At 35.6% G+C, this 18,068-nt stretch overlaps 1 protein-coding gene across 33 annotated transcripts in view; it reads right to left on the bottom strand.

The window, feature by feature from the left end:
* Positions 1-18,068, bottom strand: part of RALYL (RALY RNA binding protein like) — a 765,932-nt gene that overhangs the window by 103,494 nt on the left and 644,370 nt on the right. For all 33 annotated transcript variants that reach the window (XM_085021182.1, XM_085021176.1, XM_085021187.1 and 30 more), the window contains one exon: positions 11,237-11,269. In XM_085021182.1, coding sequence (XP_084877308.1) covers positions 11,237-11,269 — 33 coding nt within the window. The remainder of the gene's footprint in view (positions 1-11,236; positions 11,270-18,068) is intronic.

Genomic DNA, 18,068 nt, shown 5'->3' on the forward strand with positions numbered 1-18,068 from the left:
CTTTACTTTGAAAATGTCATTAAAAGCATTGAAAAGGTCACATGTTGAGATTGATGAAATAAAGATCAGTCATTCTTGGCTGGATGAACAGAATTTAATTGGAAAGTGAGGCTTTAAAACTTTTGCCAGCACTTTTATAATGCAAATCTGGGATTCACAATGCCTCTAAAAGCAATAAATAACTTTTTATGTACATAATTATTTTCATGAATAATTAAAGCTATATTTAGGCATTCATGATGATTCAAATGAGTCTGAAACTCAGAGGAGAGCATCAAGTGTTAGTATGCAGGAAATTGGCAGCTCTTGAAACACTTTCCTGCAAGGCCAGGCTCCACTCCAAAATGGCTCCCAATATGCTGTGTGACCTTATGGAGATGACATCACCTCTCTGTGTCTCAGTTTTCCAGTATTAAAAGAGTTACACTATCTGTTTTCTCTATATGAGAATCAGTAATGACCCAATGAACAACAAAACAATAAAGGCTAATCAAAACCTTGGACCCTCTAAGATGAGCACTTACTGCTGGAAATGATTTAGATAATCAAGTGTGATTCAATTGCAAAGTCAGCCTTAGGTGTATTTTCTGGAGTTAAAAAAAGGAGAAAGAATTTATTCTCTTCAAATGTGCTTAACTAGTTTTCCTTCCTTGGAGGTGGGTTGATTTTAGATGCATGGAAGTAAAGCACTTTATTTATTCTGCATACTTATTTCTAGTAAGCAATACTTTTCAGGACAGATTTTAAAAGTATAAATAAAACTAATATCTTATTTTAAATGGAATTAATAGCACTCTCTTTGTGAAATGTTTCTGCATAAGACATCTAAATTACCTGAGCCACTATTTCTATTTTATTTATATATATATTCAATAAATATACCTTCCAGCAATCAGATTATATGCTTACTCTTTCCAGTGTGTCTTGACACTTCAAAAACTCATTCCTCAAAAACAGTGATGGTGGGCAATAAGAAAACAGTGGTAGTTGTGTAAGTTAGTATACCTGTCAAAGTCTTGATTGTTAAAACAAGATTTTTGACTCCATGATATCACTCAAGATTAGTTTTTCTCATGAGTGGAGTTTTAGGTATGCCAACTTCAGTTATTTATTTTCTTATATATGGGTATTTGATGTATATGCATTAGTTTGGCTTAGTTATAATTGTGTGCTAATGAAGTGATTTTAAATCCTCCACAGGTCTTGAAGTTTCATTAGACTTGCCTTTTTAAAATAAATGGTGAAAACTGCAACGGCTAAGAGTTTATAGAGGGTACAGCTAGATTATTTAGCCAATATTATTTAAGGTAGAATTTTAACATTTTATCTTAAACAGACATATTGCCTGTATGGTATCCGAGTTGTTACTGAGTTGAATGGATTTGATGGCTGAAGAGGTGTTTTTTTATTTCTACATATATTTATATGAAATGATAGATTAATTTTAAGTGCCTTAATTTATTATGATCAAAGATCTCATTCAAACTCTGGGAGAGGCTTTCTATGATATATAATGATACAAATCGTCAAAGTAAAACTGACATGAACTGTGGCATTTGGCTTAATGTGACACTTTATTATATGAATGAATTAGATAGCAGTGAAATTGCTGATAACACTTTTTTGAAATATCATCAGCTATAAAGTTCTGCACCACTGCTTTCTTTATAAGCAGAACTTAAATAAATCTATTTAATGATCCTATGTATTTTCTTCCCTCCAAGTAATACTATATTCCTGTCTGCTATAATCTGCAATTACTTCCTTTTCCCTGAGGAGAACATTTCACTGAAGAAATAAAAGCCATTTCAACCGCAATCAACCCCTCCGTTTCCTAAGACATTTTGAAATTCTGAGAATTAAGGAAGACTCTTTGATGACTCTACTGTATTTTATTATTGAAGAGTAATGAATACATGCTTCTTAAAAATGTACTCTGGAACCTATGCGTTCAAGACACTATTGTCAAAATATATACATACATGATTGATTGTCCAATTTATTGGTGATATTGTATATGCTATCATAGTTCAGTTTAAATGATTTTGACAAGTACAGAAGAGTGTCATTGACAAGTGCAGAAATAAATGATGGGTTTAAGCTTTCAAATGTTTTTACAACATTTCACTGAGTGGCAGGTTGATAAATTAAAATTACAGTTGTAGCATCAGGCCTGAAAGCACAACTGCTTTAAATTACAAAAATAGCACTGTGGAAACTTTGTGTACTCTCCAGAGAGGTAGCCTGGAGGACCTTGGGAAAAAATGAAACAAGTGCAGTTGCTAAAGGCATCATTAATTTTGTGGTAGCACTGAGGCTAAAAAAATAGATTTTTAGAAGAAGAAAATTGACTTTATCCCCCATCCCTTTTTTTCCTGGAGACGTAAAGAAAATTGAAACCACACCATGGAAAGATAAGCAGTGAACTGGGCATTACAGATTCCATGATGTCAGGCATATTTAAAACTTAGGGATGGATTCTTATTAAGTTTCCCTTAGGTTTTTTTGTTTTTTTTTGGTTTTTTTGTTTTTTTTGTTTGGTCTTTTTGTCTTTTCTAGGGCCTTACCTGTGGCATATGGAGGTTCCCAGGCTAGGGGTCTAATCAGAGCTGTAGCCAGCAGCCTACACGAGAGCCACAGCAACACTGGATCTGAGCCACATCTGTGACCTAAACCACAGCACACGGCAACACCAAATCCTTAACCCACTGAGCAGGCCGGGGATTGAACCCGCAACCTCATAGTTCTTAGTCGGATTCATTAACCACTGAGCCATGACAGGAACTCCTCCCTTAGTTTCATTGCAACTAGATTTTAGCTTACATTCCTTACCATGATCCTACCAAATTCACCTGAGAAACCTTTAAGATATCATGCAATCACTAACTGATTCTGATACTACTAAAGAAAATATTTCATCAGGCATTTCCTTTCCTTTCTTTTATTTTCTTTTAGAGATTTTTTTTGACAAATGAAAATTTGTATACATTTAAGGTGTATAACATGATGTTTATATATATATATGTATATATACACACATTATGAAATGGATTATCACAATCAAGCTAATTAACATACCATCACCTCATATAGTTACTTTCTTGTGGCGAGAACACTTAAGATTTACCTTTTATATCAACAAAAGGAAAAACCCAGTAATTATCTCAATAGACGCAAAAAAGAGCATTTGATAAAATTCAACATTCATTCATCATAAAAACCCTTTCAAAAGTGGGTATAGAGGGAACATATCTCAACATAATAAAAGCAATTTATGAAGAACCAACAGCCAATATAATACTCAATGGTGAAAAGCTGAAGGCCTTCCAGATCCCTCAGAATCTAGAGCAAAACAATGGTGCCCACTCTCACCACTTCTATTCAACATAGCATTGGAAGTCCTAACTATAGCAAATCAGACAAGAAAAAGTAAATGAAAAGTATTCCAAAAGGAAGAGGTACTATGAATATAGGAATGCAAGTATCTTTTTAATATAATTTTGTCTGGGTATATGCCTGGGAGTGGGGTTGCTGGAACATATGGTAACTCCTTTTTTAGTTTTTGTTTTGAGGAACCTCTATACTCTTTTCATAGTGTCTGCACCAAGAGTATAAGAAGGCTTCCTTTTCTTCATATCCACTCCAAGCATTTATTATTTGCAGATTTTTAATGATGGCTATCTGACCAGTGTGAAGTGGTAACTCATTGCAGTTTTGATTTGCATTTCTCTAATAACTAGTGTGATGAGCATTTTATGTGCCTATTGGCCATATGTATGTCTTCTTTGGATAAATGTCTATTTAGGTCTTCTCCCTATTTTTCGGTTTGGTTGTTTGGGGTTTTTTATTATTGATTTGTATGATCTATTTGATTATGAAATTAATCCTTTGTCTTTTGCATCATTTGCAAATATTTTCTCCTAATCTGTAGGTTGTCTTTTCACTTTATATATGGTTTCCTTTGCTGTGAAAAAACTTATAAGTTTGATTAGGTGATTAGGTCCCATTTGTTTATTTTTGCCTTGATCTCTGTTGCCTTGGAGACTGACCTAAGTAAACATTGAGGAGTTCCCATCATGGCCCAGCAGAAAGAAATCTGGCTAGTAACTATGAGGATGAAGGTTTGATCCTTGGCCTTGTTCAGTGGGTTAAGGATCTGGTGTTGCCGAGAGCTGTGTAGGTCTCAGATGCAGCTTGGATCTGGTGTGGCTGTTGTTGTGGCATAGGCCAGCTCCAATTCAACCCCTAGCCTGGGAACCTCCATATGCCATGGGTGTGGCCCTAGAAAAAAGAAAAAAGGAAAAGAAAACATTGTTACTATTTCTGTCAGGCAGTATTTTGTTTATGTTCTCTTCTAGTAGTTTTATGTAGTCTTCTCTTATATTTAAGTCTTTTAAATCATTTTGAGTTTATTTTTGTATATGGTATAAGCATGTGTTCTAGTTTTATTGATTTACATGTCGCTATCCAAATTTCACCATACCACTTGCTGAAGAGACTATCTTTTCCCAAATGTATAGTCTTGTCTCCTTCATTGAAGATTAACATCAGGTGTGTGGGTTTACTTCTGGGCTCTCTATTCTGTTCCATTCATCTACAGGTCTGTTTTCATGTCAATATCACACTGTTTTGATTACTGTAGCTTTGTAATGTTGTCTTGAAGTCTGGGAGTGTTATGTCTCCTGTTTTTTTTTTTTCCCCTCAGGATTGCTTTTGCAATTCTGGGTTTTTTATGGTTACACATAAAATTTTGGATTATTAGCACTAGTTCTCTGAAAAAATGCCATGGGTATTTTGATAGGGATCACATTAAATCTGTAGATTGCTTTGGGCAGTATAGCCATTTTAACAATATTAATTCTTCTAATCCAAGACCATGAGATATCTTTCCATCTCTTTGAATCATCTATTAATGATGTACACCTCTTCTTCCTGTTGCCACATACCCAATTCTTTCTTCCAAGAATACTATTTTGAATATCTGTTACATTCTTACTTCATCGTGATGATAAACTCAAGCCCTGTTTCTTGTCTTGAAAATTTTCCTGACAATCTGGGCAATTTCTTTAACTTCTCAATTCCTAGGTTAAGACAACATCTTAATTCCTAAATAATGGGTAAACAGAAATCATTTTATAGCAGTCATATAATTCTGTTTTTACTTTTTCATGCTCTATTTCTAAATTTGTATGGCTTTCCTGTTTTCATGCTCCTATTTTTAAAGTTTTAATTACTGCTTATAATTTTATATAAATCTAAGCACATTCTAAAACTGTATTCATGTCTTTGTGTGATTTTATTTTTTTCTCACTATTTTCCTCAAATATATTCAGAGGAAAGTAGTTCTTCACTACTATGCTGATTTCACTCTCTTCTGAACTTCTCTTCCAAGAATTCAATTCCATTTCCACTTCTCTAGAATATTCAGGCCTTTGGATATACTTGGTTGGAATTTCTGTAATTCACAATAACTCACTTCTTTAAGAAAGATTTATAACTTAGTTGTTGCACAGAATGTTGATAACAACGAATATCTCTTTCCTGTTAACTGTGTGTCAGATACTGTTCTAAGCACTTTGCAACATTCGCTCATTCATAACAGCCCTAAGAGTTTGTTATTACTTCAGGGAAGAAAATGAAGGCTCAGAGGAGTTAAATAAATTGCCAAAATCACCCAGCTAAGAAATGACAGAACAGGATTCAAAGGAAATCAAATTGTAGAATTTATTCTCTTAAAATAGGTAGCTTAATGGTATAATAATGTATAGCATCTGTTAGTAAATACAAGGTGTCAAAACAAAACCCGAGTAAAAGTAAACTAGTGTAAATATTTGACCTACTAAGAGTGTCAAGGTTTAGTGACGTCTTTAGAATAGCAGCTGAAGTGCACCAAAGCTCCAAATTCAGCTCAAGACTGGAAGGAAAGGAAGGAAATATTGCCCAAAGAAAATGATTTAACAAAATATAGCTGCTAGCAATTCTGTGAGGAATACTGTTAGTTGCAAGGTGAGATTTTCTGCCCCGGCCATGTTGGCTCCCTCTTGGTTGGACTTAATAAAACAAGTCTGGTACTACTCAAAGGATGCAGGAACTCCAGGCTTGGCTGAGCCATGATCAGCTCATTCCCAGAGTCAGTGCCTTGACTGAGATAAAGATAATGATTTCAGTATTTTCATTCGTGATGTGTTTTGGAATGTCTCTCAGCCAAGACTCAGAAACAATATATTCTGAGCCATCTCAATAATAAAAAATTTTAAATTCTTCCAATTTATGGAAATTATTCTAATACATGAAAAAAGTCTGAAAAAAAATTTACCCATGTAGTAAGTAATCATTCTCATGAGAAAGCTCTTATACAAAAATTCATCAAATTAAAAATTGCTATTAATCAAAGTTTCAGTCCCAAAATATAATTGATTCAGATTAAAAGTCTTATTTGAAATAGGTTAATTTCATGCTAAAGAGGTAAGAAGAAATAATTCACATGGAAAATTTCATTTAGTGTCTTGAGTATACAAAGTGTCAACAGTCACTTATAACTAGAGGGAACTCATGCATAGTCTTGACTTGTTCTTTTACATTGTGAATCTCAAATGCCCAATGTGCAGGAACTTCCTTTTCCCTCATTTTTTTTTTTCATTTAAAAAGCTGTAAAAAACTTTTTCAGGGCAAGACTTGTTTTAAACTAAGATTTATATCATAATTTTAATTGAGACTATGATTTGTTTCATATTCACTTTTCTGAATGCAAACTTGATGTCAGTTTTCTCCCAGCTTATTTCCAAAATCAGAATCTATCTGATGCCACATACCAGAAAGCATTTTCCAGAAGAATTTTCTAAATTGCTCCAAAATGTAATGTTTTGAGGATGAGTAAAACATTAGCCATTTAGTATTCCTTTAGCACTCAAGTCTAAGCTCCACTCTAAAAAACAAAGCTGATAAACTGATTTTTTAATGCTAGGTAAGTGTGATAGGAAAGAACTTGGATTTTAAAATCTATTATTTAACTTTATTATCTTTATAATAAAAATGTAGTTTTACATATTTTAATAAATTTACAAATGTAATACATATGGTATATAGAGTACATTTATGTTAAGTATATTTACAATAATTTAAAACTATGAAAAATTTTACTTAAAATAGTTTTTAATTATAAAACTATATTATTTAATAATTTATTATGTTCTTAGCCTTAGGTATAGGATAACATTAGAATGAGGGTTTATTTGTTTGTTTTTTTAATGGCCACATCATGGCATATGAAAGTTCCCTGGCCAGGAATTGAATCTGAGTTGAACCTGCAGCAATGCTGGATCCTTTAACCCACTATGCCAGTCCAGGGATTGAACCCGCACCTCTGCAGTGACCCTAGCCACTGCAGTTGGATTCTTACACCACTGCACCACAGCAGCAACTCCTAGAATGAGATTTTATGCACCTGAGTAGAAGTGCTTCCTGTGCACCATGGTGACCTCCATGGCACATCTTCCAGTCTCTTAACATCTATCCTGGTTCCTGATGGATGAGCTCCAGGACAGTTCTAGATGCATGTATCCACCTCTACCATAGGCATCCAAAACAGGGAAAGACCATGGGAAGTTGTATTTCAAAGATATTCTGAAGAGATTTCAGAGACTAGAAATGTCTAAAAATGACTTGTATATACTTGTAAGGGAAGTATGAGGAAGGCTGCAAGCATGATGTAGATAGTGGTCCCAGGCCTGGCTGGTATGAGAATTGTTGAGATAGCCTTGGAGAATAAGACTGCATCCACTGACCTACCCAAATGAAAAACAATCAGGTCCTGGGATGATCCTTCATGCTATGAACAGGACATTGGCAATCGCTATCTACCTCTGCAGGGATTGAATCATGAACCACTGCAGCTGCTGACCCTCCATATCCCCTGAAAGAGCTTAGGGTGGAGATCAGGATTGAGGCACTCTGGGCTCTGGGAAAACTGTCAGAGCAGTCTTCATATAATTACATATTTTCAGGAGATTTTATGAGCCCGATTCTTACACCTCCTCATATCTAGAAAAGCACGAAAATCCTTCATAGTGACATCTACTCCTTGTGACTAGCATCGACCGTCTCCAAAATGTGTATGCTTGATTACACGCACCTCTCCCTTCACCAAAATCACATACATACTGATCTCCGATTCCCTCCTCTAAGGAGCAGTTTTTCAGAGCTATCTGAAATGCTGCCTCACAGGCTATAGTCCTCATTTTGCTCCAAATAATGCTTAACTCACAACTCCCACGTTGCACATTTTTTTTAAGTTGATGATACCTCAATCTAGGCTAAAGTTTATTTTTAATTTTTACTAATGACTTTATTTTACTAGTAATTTACTAGTGCATATGAAAGTAAGTTCTTATATCAATGCACAGTTGAAGGTCTAGGATCTGAGATTTCACTTAACTTCCTTTCACACTTCACTAATCTTTTTCCATAGGCAAATATTTCCTTGTGTTACAACTTTCTTTGACTAATTCTTTTTTTTTTTTTTTTTTTTGTCTTTTTTGCTATTTCTTGGGCTGCTCCCGCGGCATATGGAGGTTCCCAGGCTAGGGGGTCTAATCGGAGCTCTAGCTGCCAGCCTACGCTAGAGCCACAGCAATTCGGGATCCAAGCCACGTCTGCAACCTACACCACAGCTCACGGCAACGCCGGATCCTTAACCCGTTGAGCAAGGCCAGGGATCGAACCTGCAACCTCATGGTTCCTAGCTGGATTCGTTAACCACTGCACCACGACGGGAACTCCCTCTTTGACTAATTCTTCCACTGGTATATTTAGTTCAAATTAATGTTTGTGACATTTAAAGCTTTTATTTCATAATTACTGTAGTGCATTTATCAAAGGGGGGATTTTGCTATCTAATTTACATTAAGAAGAGATGCACATTAAAAAATTTATCGATATTTTCTCCCATTAAAAATTTAAATGAAAATTATGAGTGTTCATCATTAAAATACGAAACAGAATATCTGTATTCATGTTTATTCCATTCACACTTTTCATCTTTTTTCTCTTCATTATAAAAATTTCTTTGGGTTTCCGGATGTGACTCTAAGCACTGCCTATAAAAGTGGAGTTTTTTTCTCTGACCTATGTACCAAGAACAGTGCTAAGTGCTTGATCTAAATTTCCTTATTTGATCTCCAATTCACAAATTAGGGACCTGAAGCTTGGGAGTTAAAGTAACTGCCCAAACTAATACAACTGTGTCAGAGCCTATGTAGGTGAAAACAACTTCTAGAAGTACATACTTATTCATGAGTGCTTTAAGACATTGTCAAGCAATGGCCTGAAATATGCAATATTTAATACTGATTTATTCTTTGATATAATTTTTATTGAAAGTAGCATTAAAATGAATGTGAGTAAGGTGAGCAGCATCTAGAAAAACTCAACCTTATATATTCACGTTTCATTTGCTTCTGCTATTTATTCCCTTTGGCAAATGACTCGATTAGAGTCACAAATTCAAATCATCATTCTTGCAGTAGACTACCTGTTGCCTAGTAGGCTTATATATGCCCATTATGTTCACAATTATCTAGTAATAATAGGCAATAGTGAACATAGGATTTCGCTGAATAGGATCAAGAGAGACATACATACATACTTTTGGATAATGTCATTTAAAATCATTTTCTTGGAGGGGAACGAAGACATTTAGCTGTAAATTAAAATATCTAGTCAGCAGAACAATTTGGGATGCTTGTTTCACCCCACTTATATAGACATATCTAAGGAAAGCAATATCTTCTTACTGCCATGCCAGTTTCCCATTTTGAGCAGTATTTGCTGAGTGATAAATCTTTCTTGGGGGAAACTTTTTCTCAGTGCTCTAATACTGAGTTCTCAACTCTTTAAAACAAAGATAACTTAGGGTTTGCCCTTGTAAAACAGAGGTAGGCAATAAAAAATGGATTCCATCTCAAAGCAGTCAGGAGAACAAGAAATGCCGAAGAGTAACTGCATTAAGTGAGGCATGAAGAGAAGCTATTTCAGCCCCTTTGACTTGAGGGCAGGACACATATGCATTCCAAATAAAAGATTACTTCAGGCTTAAAGATTTTTAACAATAGAAGCTGATGATCAATGAAAGAAAGAAGCATGCTCTAATGAATTTTTGGACCAGGTCGACTTGACCTTTCATTTTTCAAGAAGTCTTCCAATAAATGCATATACTCCGTTTTCTCTCCCAGTACCCTTAACAATTATTTTGATTCTTGTGATTCAAATGGTTTCCTGAAATGCTTTTACAAGGAGTTAGGAGGCCAGAGGGAACCATGTTGTTCAGTGAGTGACAGAAATATTCAATGGCTGTGAACAAAGTAATAAAAGAAAATTGATGTGATCATTTAAAAATCGAATCCCATCCCATGTTTCTGGTCATTATGCATTGAGAATAAATGAGCTCCTGTATGTGATTTTTTTTCATCAAATATAGCATGATTTCTTATAAATTAGACATCACATCTTCCAACGCTTTTTGATAGTTTATAACATCAACCACAACACTGACCATACAAAAATCTCTTAATAAGACATTTTAATATGTTAGTAAAAGGATCATGTGACAGATCAGGAAAAACATCTTTGCTGATTTTTAATTAGCTAAATGCCTAAAAATAGTACATGTGCATTTTTGTCACAATATGCTGTTGCTAGAACACGTATGGTAAGTCAGGGAAGCAAGTATTATTATTAATCTGCTTTAGGATTCCTGAGTTTTGAGCTCAGAAGATCAGTCTGTGTAAGCAGTGGAAAAATAAAAGTGAAATGAGAGAACAGGAAAAAATGATAAAGACTTTAGGAACAGATTTAGAAAAAAAGGGGGGAAGAAACCCCGAATAGAGTTGATTGAAAGAAAAAGGTATAAAAATGAGTAGGCTGACGAGGAATAGTGAAGCTATGATCAGAGGAATTTTTAAAACGAATTGGAGTGTATTTTTTGGCTTTTATAGAAGAAATAGGATTTCATATACATGCATTAGTTAATTTGTGAGATCACAAAATGGTCCAGGGAAACTTTTTTTTTTTTGTCTTTTAAGTGTAGATGGCTATGTTGCCGAGGAATGATGCATCAGTGATAGGTTATGACTTTAAATACGGTGTTAAATGACTGAAAATACTGTTTCAGAGACCTGGTTAACTGGAATTAAAAATCAATTAAAGAACTGAGATTTTAAATATTTAGACATATACTCACCCAACAGACAAGAAAGGCTCCTTTGACTCAAGTCTGTGAAAAAAATGTTAAGAAATTATTTTAATATTAATATAACAATGTGCAGTACATTTAAAAAAACTGCATTTACACAAATCTGACAGAATTATCATACTTGTTTGGATGAAAATGCACAATTTCGCACAAGTAAAAGCTACAAAAAATATATTAAGACTTAATCTAGACTAATTCAAATTCTGGTTGGATTAATGCAGAGGCTAAATAAAATGAGAGAGATGTGGAATGGAAATGTAGCATTTAAATGATACATTAAGGTAATAATATTATTAGTCTTATTCTGATATGCACTCTCTACTAATTTTCTTTTTTATAGTAATTTGTAGAAATTTTAATACATCAATTTATGGTCTCTGTGGTAGTGAAACAATTTAAAATAACTTCGGTTAAATAGGAACTGAATAATTTATTTCTAGTAAATATTTTGTAATGAGACCTGCTGTATATCATTCATGGTCATTTTCTTTTCTTTTCTTTTTTGTATCTTGTTTTTTTTTTAGTGCCACAGCCACGGCACATGGAGGTTCCCAGGATAGGGGTCCAAATGGAGTGATAGCTGCCAGCCTATGACAGAGCCACAGCAATGCCAGATATGAGCCGCATCTATGACCTACACCACAGCTCACAGCAACACCGGATCCTCCACCCACTGAGTGAGGCCAGGGATCAAACCTGCAACCTCATGATTCCTAGTTAGATTCGTTTCCACTGCACCATGACGGGAATTCCCTCATGGTGATTTTCTGGCAGCAACACCACTTGCCGTAGTGGGGAGACATGTCACAGATGAGGGTTCTGCTTCCTCTGGGTCTTCTAAGCACCAGCAATTCTTTGTATCACCTAATATATTAGAGGAGAATTGTAACCCTGAAGCTCTGGCTAGTTGTGGCATCTTGAATAAGCCACTTAAAAACCTTCTGGGGCTTACTTTTCCTGCTCTAAAATCAGCTAGGATTTCTTCCATCTAATTTTCTGATTTCATAAAAATTAACAATGTATTCTTTGCAAAAGGTAAATAAAACAGGAAAGGATCCACTTCTAAATATATCCTAAGTAATTATTAAGGAGGCCAGTTGGTAGATGCATACTAGCCACTTTATTTTCATTTACGTTTTTATTACAGGTTAAATGTAGGCAAATATGGAGGACATTTTAATCTAAAGCCTAGTATTTAAAATTTTTAAGAATATTTCATGTTTTCAAATATTTTATTGATATATAAACAGTTGTAGGAAAATGGCAAGATGATTAATTCTACAACAAACGTTGACCAATTATTATATTTTATCATGGACATTTGATGGGACTATCTTAGAATTAAGCCAAAAATCTTTACTTTTCCATGAGTTTATTTTTTTTTCTTTTTTACAGCTGTACCTGTGGCATGTGGAACTTCCCAGGGTAGAGGTTGAATTGGAGCTGCAGCTGCAAGCCCACACCACAGCCACAGCAATACCTGATCTGAGCTGAATCTGCACCTATGTTGCCTCAGCTTGAGGAAACAAGGGATCCTTAACCTACTGAACATGCCAGGGATCGAACCTGCATCCTTACAGACACTATGTCATGTTCTTAACCTGCTGAGCCACAATACAAGCTTCACTTTTCTATGACTTTAAACAATGATGACAGTAATCCCTTTTTAATCTCTACTTCATTCTGTGTATATATAAAAAAATGGCTTATTAGAGATATGCCTTGGTCCACTTCAGGCTGAGTTGATCTGGTTCTTTGCCACATGCCCTACTACTTTGGGTGAACAATTACACCAAGAAGGGACTCTTTTAGGGAACAGGAGCCCTAGCAGTCCTTCTGAACAACAGCCCACAGGGAAGAAGCAGAGAAAACCAATAATAGTGTTAAGTTGGAGGCATATATTTATGTAATCTTTTCCCTTCCTGAATTCCAATATTATTTTCATCTTCAAGTAAACTACTTGCCATATTGTGTGTTTCTTTCTCCCATACACTTACGATATGGTAAGTAAATACAGTTAAGAGAAAAAAGTTGAAGATAAATAATGAAATATGTTTGGATACACTTGTTTTATGCATACTGTTGTATATGGAATGGATGGTCAATAGGAACCTGCTGTATAACACAAGGAACTCTACCCGATATACTGTGATAACCTACATGGGAAAAGAATCTGAAAAAGAATGGGTATACGCATGTGTATAACTGACTCACTTTGTTGTACAGCAGGAATTTTCACAATATTGTAAAATCAACTATACTTCAATAAAACTCTTTCAAAAAATAAATTACTTTAAAGAAATGAAGGGGATTCTATATAATGTGATGCAGAAGACTGTTTACTTTTTTGGACCATCAATTTCATGAAGATATCACGTCTCTCTTATTGTTATAGCTAACATGTGGGTATTAATAGAATCCTTTCTCCTCATTTGCCAACAACTCAGCCTAACATCAATCAGACTTTAGTGCATGTGTGTGATTTGCTTGTATGAGGTTCCAGTCTCCTAGGTCCCCTTTCCCTTTTCCCATGGTCTATGCTGGCCCCCTTGCCTCACACTGCTTCATGCTTCTTAGGGCATTGAATTATATAGGGAAAGAATTTCAAAATATGTAAGATCAGACTCTTGTTTCATCCTCTTCATCCCAATTAACAATGTTAGGTCAATGTTTCCTTTCTGCTACTCTCACATGCTTCTTTTCACTCCATTCCCAGGTTGTTTTCATTACCTACCCCAACCTGGCTGGTCTCTCCAATGTAAATTCTTTGTTCAGAGTTGCTTCAGTTTTACACTCTGGACTCACACAAAGCTTCCTTCCCTGCTGTGGCCCTCAGCATTTGTTTAGAGACTGCATTATTCGACACGAGTGAAAGTGACACCCACCACTTGCCTTTTCCCGGGCCGTTACAAAAATGCTGAGTTCAGAATGTGTTTGAAGTAATGTTTCTTGATTGATTTTCCTTTTTTGGAGAAAATCAGCATATAGGTACATATGCTGCCCCAGTGACCCCAGTGATTAATAGAGTTAGTCTGACTAGCTAGTTAGTTGTCTCTTTGACTTTGACCATTTCACTCACCACTTCAACTATCTCCTTCCAAGTGCTTGATGAAAGATCTCAGAAGAGAGTCCAAACTTTTCACAATGATATTGGACAGAGTTCTGACTGATGTTTCAAAAATTGGGGGTTTGCAAACTCCAGTCTGCTGGACAAATTCTGCTCCACCACCTGATTTTACATAACACACAACCTAAGAGAAGTTTTTACATTTTTAAATGGTTGGGAAATTTCCAAAGAAGAATAACATTTTGTGACCCAGGCAAATTATATGTAAATCAAATTTCGGTGTCCATAAATAAAGGTTATTGGGACACAGTTAGGCCTTATTTACATATTCCTTACAGCTGCTTTTGTGCTACAGTAGTAAGTTGAGTAGTAGAAACAGGGACTACAATGTCCACAATCTTTACATATTTACATATTTATATGGGCTTTACGGAAAAAGAAATTACCATCACATGAAATATGAATCTATCATTGAAAGGAATTGGAGACAACCTCTCAAAAGGGGCCCCTTTATTTTGATACATCTCAAGATATTCTCTCAGACTTCAAAGTTCAAAATAATTTGAATTCCTTTTCTACAACTCCAGTTCAGTCTCTGACCCTATTGACAGATTAATGCTATTTTCATGCCACCACTTTTCTTGACAATTTCAGTAACCATAATATGATGTCTAAATTTTTGAGCCTGTCGTTTGAAACTCTTCACAAACATGCTTCACACAAACGTTCCAGGTTATTCTTTACTGCTTCTCTTATTCACTACTTTATTCCAAGAAATTTGTCTATTTATAGCCCAAACAACTCTGCTTTAGCTTTGCTTTGGTGCCTTTAAGTGTTCTATTTCTATACTGGAATACTGCTTTTTCCTTCCTTCTTGTATGCATGATCTATCTTTTATCTAATTTAAAAAGCCAATTCATCTTACAGGAACAGTCCTGTCACTAAGCTTCTATTATCTTCTTCACTGTGACAGAGTCTTAGGACAGTAGTCCTGGTTAAAAGAATAACAGAGCTTTATTAAGACAAGTAAGAATATTAAACTAGCATCTCTGCTTAGATAGGAAGCTTCTGAAAGTTCTATGTTAAGTCTTCCAATGGGCCTAGGTGGGAGGTGTTTGCTGATGCTCTAAGACATTTTTCATTTTTTTTCTCTTTTAGGGCTACATCTGTGGCACATGGAAGTTCCTGGGCTAGGTGTCCAATCAAAGCTGCAGCTGCAGGCCTATGTCACAGCCACAGCAACACTGGATCAGAGCCACTTCTGCGACCTATGCTGCAGCTTAAAACATTGCTGGATCTTTAACCCAATAGGCAAGGCTAAGGATCGAACCCGCATCCTCACAGATATGAGGTTAGGGTCTTAACCGCTGAGCCACAACAGGAATTCCTGATCCTCCAAGATTATTGCCCACTAGTCACCATAAGCCATGAAGATAAGCCCAAGGTATCAGGACTCCCAATCGTTTTCAGTTACACAGAGAAGGAAATCTCATGTCTCAATCTCAAAATGATGACACACTACAGAGGAAAGTGACAATTGGCTCCCATCGAACATTGTTGTGCTTTGTAACTAACTACTCAGCCATGGCTCATTACATGGGAGCTAACTTTTCTCACCTTGAATGATTCAGAGATCCTTATACTTTTCTAATTAATTACATAGCAAATATCATAGTCAACTTAAGGGGCTATATTATGTAGAATACAGAGAAACTAGCACAGTGCCTGACACAGAGGGGACCATGATGGCCACAACTGTGCCAGAAATAAGTTGTTAACTCTAAAGGCTGAAACTGCTTGGATCTATGAAAAGCTCATTTTGTAATTTTAGTGCTGAAAAGAAAAAAAAAAAAAAGTAAAAGAAGTCTACTAGGAGAAACATCCTTTTGGAGAAAATTGTTTATCAATTTTGTCCTAAGAGACAGATGATTGCACTGTGATATGCCTAAGGAGAAATTTTTCTGAGGTTTTTTTTTTTTTTTTTTTTAAATAAAGTAATTGTTTTGCAAAGAAAAGGATTGATTTTATCTTTCCTGGGATTTTCTTTTAACATGAAATAGGTAGTGAATTTAATAATCCTTCATTCAGGACCTGCTAGAATTAGAAGTAGAAGATAAACAAATTATAGCCTTCAGAAAAATAAGGCACAGAAGAGAAATAAAATGGAATGAGAAATGAAGATCAATATTGGGGGCTAAAGGATTTATAATACTTTGTATTTAAGGACAACAAAAACTAAGCTGTATTTACTGAGCCAGACATTACTCAAAATGCTATGTAAACACTGGCTTATTTAAACATCTTGATACCTCTTAGGTAGATCTCATTTTACAGAGAAAACTGATATTCGAAGATGCTAAGTATCTTGCACAAGATCACACAGCAAAAGGGTGGTTGAACTAAGATTTGAATTTAGCCATCTGGCTCCAAAGTTCATGGGGTCAAATCTTGCATGGTATGCTACCTCTCATCAAAGTACTTATTTTTTTTTGTCCTGTTGTTTGCATGTGCTTTATGGCACTGCCACATGGCCTCTCTTTATACTTTCTGTGCTCTATTGAGAAATCATGTCTGGTTTCAAATGTCTCCAACATGCTAGATATTCCCAAACTAAAGTCTGCAGCATCACACTATTTGTGACACAAGGCTACATTCATCCACCATACATCTCCAAATGCATGTGATTCGAACTTAACATGCCTCAAGCTAAATTCATTGTCTTTCTCTCTCATTCTTTTCCTCTTTATCCCTAACTCAATGGCATACTCAGACACCTAGATCTTTCTCATTAGTTGCTTTCTTTCTTTTTTTTTTTTTTTTTTTTTTTTTTTTTTGCTTTTCAGGGCTGCCCCATGGCATATGGAGGTTCCCAGGCTAGGGTTGAATCGGAGCTGTAGCTGCTGGCCTACACCACAGCCACAGCGACTCAGGATCCAAGCCATATCTGCAACATATACCACAGCTCATGGCAACGGTGAATCCTTAACCCACTGAGCAAGGCCAGGAGTCGAACCTGCATTCTCATGGATACTAGTCAAATTCGTTTCCGCTGAGCCATGACAGGAACTCCTTATTAATTCCTTTCCAGCAACACTCATGTTTAGTAGATTCTCCTAGTTCTGTTGTTTTTGTTGTTGCCAAAGATCCTCTTCATTCTGTTCTTACCTCTCAATTGTTATCACAGTTCAAGTGATATCAACTTTTATGTGGGCTATTAGAATAATCTCCACAGTTACCTTCCTTCTTTAGTGTTTCTTTGGAATAGCCATATCTACTAGCAGAACTATTTCTCGGTGATACAAATGTGATCATGGAATTCTCTTCATTACAAATCTCTGAGAGCTTCTAGAGAGTACTCCATTATAAGGCAGCACAGGTTAGTTAGGAATGCTTTATAACCGTTCTCATAGCACCCTGTAACACTTAGTCATGATATGTTAAAAATTGCATGTGGGAACTCCCTGTGGTCCATCAGTTTAAGCATTGTCACTGCTGTGACTTGGGTTTGATCCCTGGCCTGGGAACTTCCGCATGCAGTGAGCTTGGCTAATTTTTCTTTTTTTTTTTTTTTTATTGCAAGCATAATTTCCAAGCTCCCTTTTATGATTGTATATTCCTTGGAGGCAGGAAATCACTGTATTTCAAATAACTAGAATTGTGTATATTTCATAGAGGCTCTCAGTAATGATTTTGTCAAATGAACTTTCCTTGCCTTGCTCCCGCACCCTATTTCTATTATATGCCTACAGAATA

Source organism: Sus scrofa, chromosome 4, assembly GCF_054392235.1.
Source record: "Sus scrofa isolate SSC_HxYL_T2T_F1_AM1 chromosome 4, Sscrofa_HxYL_maternal_Yorkshire_Landrace_v2.0, whole genome shotgun sequence".
Taxonomy (NCBI): Eukaryota; Metazoa; Chordata; class Mammalia; order Artiodactyla; family Suidae; genus Sus; species Sus scrofa.